The sequence below is a fragment of the Pteropus alecto genome, unplaced genomic scaffold (genome assembly GCF_000325575.1).
Source record: "Pteropus alecto unplaced genomic scaffold, ASM32557v1 scaffold10, whole genome shotgun sequence".
Lineage (NCBI taxonomy): Eukaryota > Metazoa > Chordata > Mammalia > Chiroptera > Pteropodidae > Pteropus > Pteropus alecto.
Window position 1 is genome coordinate 10,356,692 of NW_006431210.1, and position 6,000 is coordinate 10,362,691.

The 6,000-nt window shown below is 43.0% G+C and overlaps 1 protein-coding gene across 1 annotated transcript in view; it reads left to right on the top strand.

Annotated features, from left to right (window-relative positions):
* The window catches only part of ITGA9 (integrin subunit alpha 9), a 290,420-nt gene extending 285,350 nt beyond the window's left edge, over positions 1-5,070 (top strand). Inside the window, exon 28 of the mRNA XM_025038975.1 lies at positions 414-5,070. Coding sequence (XP_024894743.1) covers positions 414-512 — 99 coding nt within the window. The 3' untranslated portion in view covers positions 513-5,070. The remainder of the gene's footprint in view (positions 1-413) is intronic.
* Positions 5,071-6,000: the final 930 nt, after the last annotated feature.

Here is a 6,000-nt window from a genome sequence, read left to right on the forward strand (position 1 = left end):
TCTTCTATTCTTTACTAAGGGTTTATTAGATCCTTTACTGTTCTGCTGTACATTGCAAATCTCTTAAAGAAAGAAGGCAGTATTTTCCAAACTTACGTTGACCATGAAACCCATTTACTCCCAAATACCTTGGAATAACTCTCCGTAACCAGTGTTCCCCAGTCCACAGTTTGAGAAACACTCCACCAGGAGCATTTCAGGAGCAAACAACCATAGGATAGCCCGCAGGAAAGCCATGCGTTTTGACAAGAGGCTCCACGTAATGCTTTTTCTAAAACAGCCAAATCTGAGTTTTCCCAGCTTTCCCTGCACGGTGAGTACAGGGCATGTCCCCTCCTCCGCCAGGCGCCCTGGCAATCAAAACGGCTGATTCTTCAGCATTTCTAACCTGGCTTCTCCTCTCTGCCTTTCAGATGGGCTTCTTTCGCCGAAGGTACAAAGAAATTATTGAAGCTGAGAAGAACCGGAAAGAGAACGAAGACAGTTGGGACTGGGTCGAAAAAAGCCAGTGACCTGCCACACCCGTCACGTGACCCAACCATTTCGCCTGTCGTCCTTGATCTTTGTATCTTCCATATTTGGAAGAAAGAATCTTCTCCAGATTTTTCGGAGGCCCCACTGATGCTGTTCTCGTCCTCATTCTGTCATGCCCAGGCACCAACCTGAGGCAGCCACTTTGGCCAGGTCGCATGACTGGAGCCACCACCACTTCCTTTTAAAGATGAACTCTGAACTTTGGAAAGCAAGCTACGGAGCCGAGCAATATTTATGGATGCAACATGCGTGGTCAACCCTCAGGGGAAAACTGTTACCTAAAAGTATTTTTATAAATATAAGCCTTTTATACTGATTATGTCTTTATATTTGTATCGATGTTTTATTATTTCTATTAAATAGTTATATAATTCACTCAAGCACTGATATCTGGCCTGAAATCTTGGAAACACATGTACATTCATACAAATTTTAAAGGATAAAAATCTTACTGTTCTTTGGAATTTACTGTTAAAATAGACTTGCAGATAAAATAATCTGAAGAAACCTCATGTAACGAATCCACCGAACTGTCAGTGCTGCATATAAACTGGTCGTGGCAGGACCCCTAAGACATTTCACATCTTTATTGCCTGGAGTCAAGTTTGAAGTCGTGTGCTAAGGAACTCTAAGTTTTTTCATACGTACTTTTCATTGGAAGATTCCCAACAGGAATTTGGATGGAAAAACCTGATTCCTAAACAAGTCTGCTCTGCGTCACCTCTGTACAGCAAACACCCACCCTCCTTCCACTTGGATGAATAGAAGGGAGCTTGGAGCAACTCCAGTCAGTCATCTGGTAAACCTCAATGGCATCTCATCCTGGACATCATGCATCAGAGTCCATGTACCACGAGGACTAAATTAGTGCCCACCGAGCAAAGACTTAGGTCTGAATGCTGTGACGTGTTGCCTTCTCATGGTCATTTGAGTTCAGAGGTCTTCATTTCCCCCATCACTCTTGCCATTCCAGCTAATGATAATTGCAGATTCCTTCCCAGCGATGACTGTCTAAACTGTTCTTATTTTTTAAATAGTATCTTCAGTGGGGTCCCCCAAAAGCAGACCCAAGACAAGGATCTGCGTGCAAGTAACTTATTAAGGAGGTATTTCCAGGGGACGCCAGTAAGGGAGTGAGCGAAACAGGACAGGAAAGGAGAGGAAGCCAGGTAAGGGTGCCATTTCAGGGAAGGTCCCATGGAAGGTGGCTTCAGCCTGGTCCTGCAGGGGAGCTCTGGACGGTAAGCTGTTCTCTCAGATGTCCCAACCTAATGCAAGGGAGCTGAGCTTTCATATTCTTGCACCCAGGGGAGATGTAAACTTTCTGTTCTCAGTTCCTACTGGTGAAACAGTCCCAGTAGCTGAGGGGTAGTCCTCTAAAAGAGAGCTGCAGGTATACCCCCAACATGGGGAGGCCTAGAGAACTGATGCAAAGAGATCTGGGCATAACCCCAACATCTTCCCCTATCTCATGCATGTGTGAATGATGAGTTATGGCCTTCAATATTTAAGCCTTCTGTTTGACAGTGTTTAGTATCAGATACACTGTGCTGCGTGCAGTTTTGAGTGCATCGTGATTTTCTAAAAGGCCAATGAGATGATGGCTGTAGCATGCTCAGCGCTGCAGCTGGCCCAGAGTAAACACTCAGTAACCATTAGCAGCTTTGACTGCTGTTACCACTGCAGGATAACCATCTAATAAGAAAAAAACATGGCTCAGAGCTGGGTCTGACAACCAGTCCTTCATGGCTTATCAGAGCCTGCTCAAGCCCCAGAAAGATACAGATGGCATCAAATGGGAATGAAACAAGAAACAGGATGAAGGGATCTTTGTTATAAGGCCTTGATTACTGGAAGCTCACATGGGGTGGGAAAGGGGGGTTCTGTGAACATTGTTGAAAAGACACGGAACTCAACTTCAGGGGAGACAGGTTTTCTATACAGGTAGCTAATACTTACAAACATGTCTAAAGTTTTGGCCAAATTGTGAGAGTGCTGGACAGTTGCAAACCTAGCATGGAACGTGTCTTTTCGTTTCTGGTTGTGCAGTTGACTCTGATGTAGGAAGATAATAAGTGTATCATGCTTCCCTTCCTGGTGAATATGGGAATAGACAGCAAAAGCCAGAGGGTCAATGGCATGAAGGAAGCTGATCTTAGAATGAAGTTAGGGGTGTTGCGGCTAGCAGAGCGATGGAGGCACAGAGGTAACTCCAGGGCAGATGCAGGCAGGGAAACCAGTTCTCGCTGGGAGTTTGCCTGTGAGTTTTATCAAAAGTAGCATAAGCAGTCTTGAATTGGTTTTAGTCACTCATTTAAAGGATATTTATAGGGCCCCTGCTGTGTATCAAGAACTATACTAACTCCTAGAGGTTCCCCAGAGGACACCACAGGCACATTTTGCCTGAGGGAGGCAAACCTTCCCAAAATGGAGTACAGGGTGTGGATCCTTTTGTGAAATCCCATTTACAGCTTTCTTCTGATGGATTCTTGTTCATTGTGTTATGTTGTCCTTTAATAAATCACCCAGAATTCTTACTTAGGTGGTAGGTTTGGGACAGCTCCAACAGTGGTTTGTCCAAACGCCATTATAGCCACTAACTAGCCTCCTAGAAGGAATGCAGATGCATTGGTGACACTGTGGAAGGGTGACTTTCAGGCCCACAGTTCTTCCAGCCATAGGGGAATGCCTCATTTCAACAAGGACAGGCTCCTGTGGGCAATGTCAGAGCTGGATCCGTTTGCTCTTAGAATGGTAGACAGACCTGAGTAGACCAGGAGATCACTAAGACTTCATGAGGCAGTTTCTGAGAAAATCATTCTTGGCATCCGCAAGAGAACATACTGACTGCCACTCCAAGGACCCATTTGGGAGGGATGGTGCCTCTGCTTGTCCAATCATGCTGAGTAGCAGGTGGGGCTACAGGGATTGGGGAGTTAACCGTTTAGCCCACTGATAGAGGAAGAAGTCCCACACGCTGTCAGTGCTCTCCCAGCTTGGACCGTGCACCAGCCACATCCCAGTTCAGAAGGCCTCAGTAGGCTCTCGGCGCAAGCAGACGGGGTGAGTTGTCGTGTCTGTGTTACTTCTCCAGAATATTCTTTTACGGCTCCACAGTGCATTCAATTTGCTACCCTGCCCGTTTCTGAAGGGTCACTGTGGACTCTGATAAAACATTCTCTTGCACAGCATCCTTTCAGTCTGCTTCAGCTTTTAGTTATGTTTCACTGTGGTTTTAACCAACTGTCAGAAGGATTGAGATGCTTTTTAAATATGAAAAAGGACCTTTGTAGAAACTGAGCAAAAGCATGCCCCCCTTTTTAAAAACGATTCGCTTATGCTCAATTTACCTGGGACTCACCAGTTTGGAACATCCCTAGAGTGAGCCTCGGACCTGTCACAAAGAGACCACGAAGTTTAGGAACAAGGAGGCATTAGAAGGAGTGAGTGGATCCACTGGCTTCACAGTGACTGACGGCACACATCTGGAATCAATTACCGCTGAGGTCACTGAGGCTCTCCCAGTCAGTTCTTCAGGAAAATCCCATCAGCATCACTAGGAATATTTTCAAGTTTGATAAACGTAGAAAATTCAGTAGAAAGTTTTTCTTCACCAAGTCATGTGTAGTCTACGGTCCTTGAGCCAAAGGCAAGGAGATTGAGAACAAACAGAAAACCAGCGGGCCTACTGAAAATATTTGGAACCTGTTTTCAATACAAAGCATAGTGGATCCCTAAAGTGATATACATTGCTGTGTGCTACCTGTTCAACCCTGGCAGAATAATTATTTTAAAGGTTATTCTGCTTTTATTTTTGGATGAGGCATTATGCCCAGGCGAATACAGTTATGCACAGGTTACATATGAAACATCTGGTAAAACCTACCTACACCGGGTTCAAACCTCTGGAAATTTACAGGCACTGTGAAGAACTATAATTTGGGGAAAATGGCCCTTTAGCAGAAGAAAGGCAGAAAATGAGTATATTGGATTATATCATTTTGGAAATGATATAATCCAATATACAGGGCTTTAGTCGATGTTTTCTTCTGCTATACAGAGCAATAATATACACAGTGGAGAATAGTTTCTGAAACAATGGTTGAAGGGAGAATAGAGAGCAAATAGGGTCAAACCATAAACCTTCTAGAATGTTTTCTGATTTTCAGCACATTGTAGGGATAATGAACAAATTTCTCACATGGTGCAATGCTTTACAGCACAATGATTTCAGACTTTTTTAAGGTTGTTTTTTTTTTAATTCTAATGTGCACGGTGTGACTGGCAGAGTGAGTTTCAAAGCTTTAAGAGTTATTAATTGCATGGCAGGCACCCACGCTAACTTCACTTCCAGACCATGACTGATGCATCCATGTACGTTTCCATTGAGGACTTTTGGTGGGAGGGGTGTTCCTCCTCGTGAAGTCACATGTATTAAAAAAAAAAAAATGTCTATGCAGTCACTTCTAACTCACTTGCACTGTTTGGGAAATGCAGGTTTACAAAAATACATGTTTGGAATAAAAAAAAAAAAATGGCTGCAAATGATTCCGGAGTTCGGTCTGAAACGTCTTTGCTAGTAAAGAACTTGAACCTTTTCAGGATGTCGAAGATGAGGTTTCAGTGTAATACAATATGAGCATTAAAGAGCATGTGCAGGTCCATCCACTCATGACTGTGCACATGAACAAACCACTCAGTGGCCATCACCTTCTCTGTGTATCACCTACCCACTCAGGGCCACACCTGGGACCTTGATCCTAAGATAAATGTGCCTAAATTAAATGAAGAGCATTCCTCGTTGTTAGTAGACTGTTTCCACATGCATCCAGCAGTCACTAAGGATTTTCTCAGAAGCTTTTTGGTTGCATTCTTACACATTTACAAACACTATTCTCTTAGAATTTTAATATCCTCCATCTGTCTTGTTATGTTCCTGTTCTTATCTCAAATGTTGTTCATTTGTGTTTTTCTCTTTTTCCCCTCCATGAGACCAACAGAGATATACCTCTTTCATTGGTCTTTTTAAGAATAAGCCTTTGGTTGTACCAATCAAGTCTACTGGTTTTTGCTTTCTATTTCATTAATTACTGCTTTTATTAAAATTAATTTCACTCCCCTATGGTTAAAATTCATACACATACACACCACACAGTATAAAGGAGGTACGAAAATAGACACACCAAGGGGTTAAAAATGGTTGTTTTTAGTAGGTGGAATTGTTGATGTTTTGCTTTGTTTTTTTGTTTGTTCTTGTCTGAATTTTAGTTTTCTACAGTGAGCATACACTTTTGTAACAACAACAAAGCATATGCAAATTATTTTTTAAACAAAATTACATCTGGGAAAGTATGAATGGCTAAGCCAAAAAAGATTCCAAATTGTAGGTCTGGAAAGGAAGAGATCGGTTTGCAGCAAAGAGCACTGATGAGCCTGACACGTAGGACAATGGTCCAGTGAGTGATT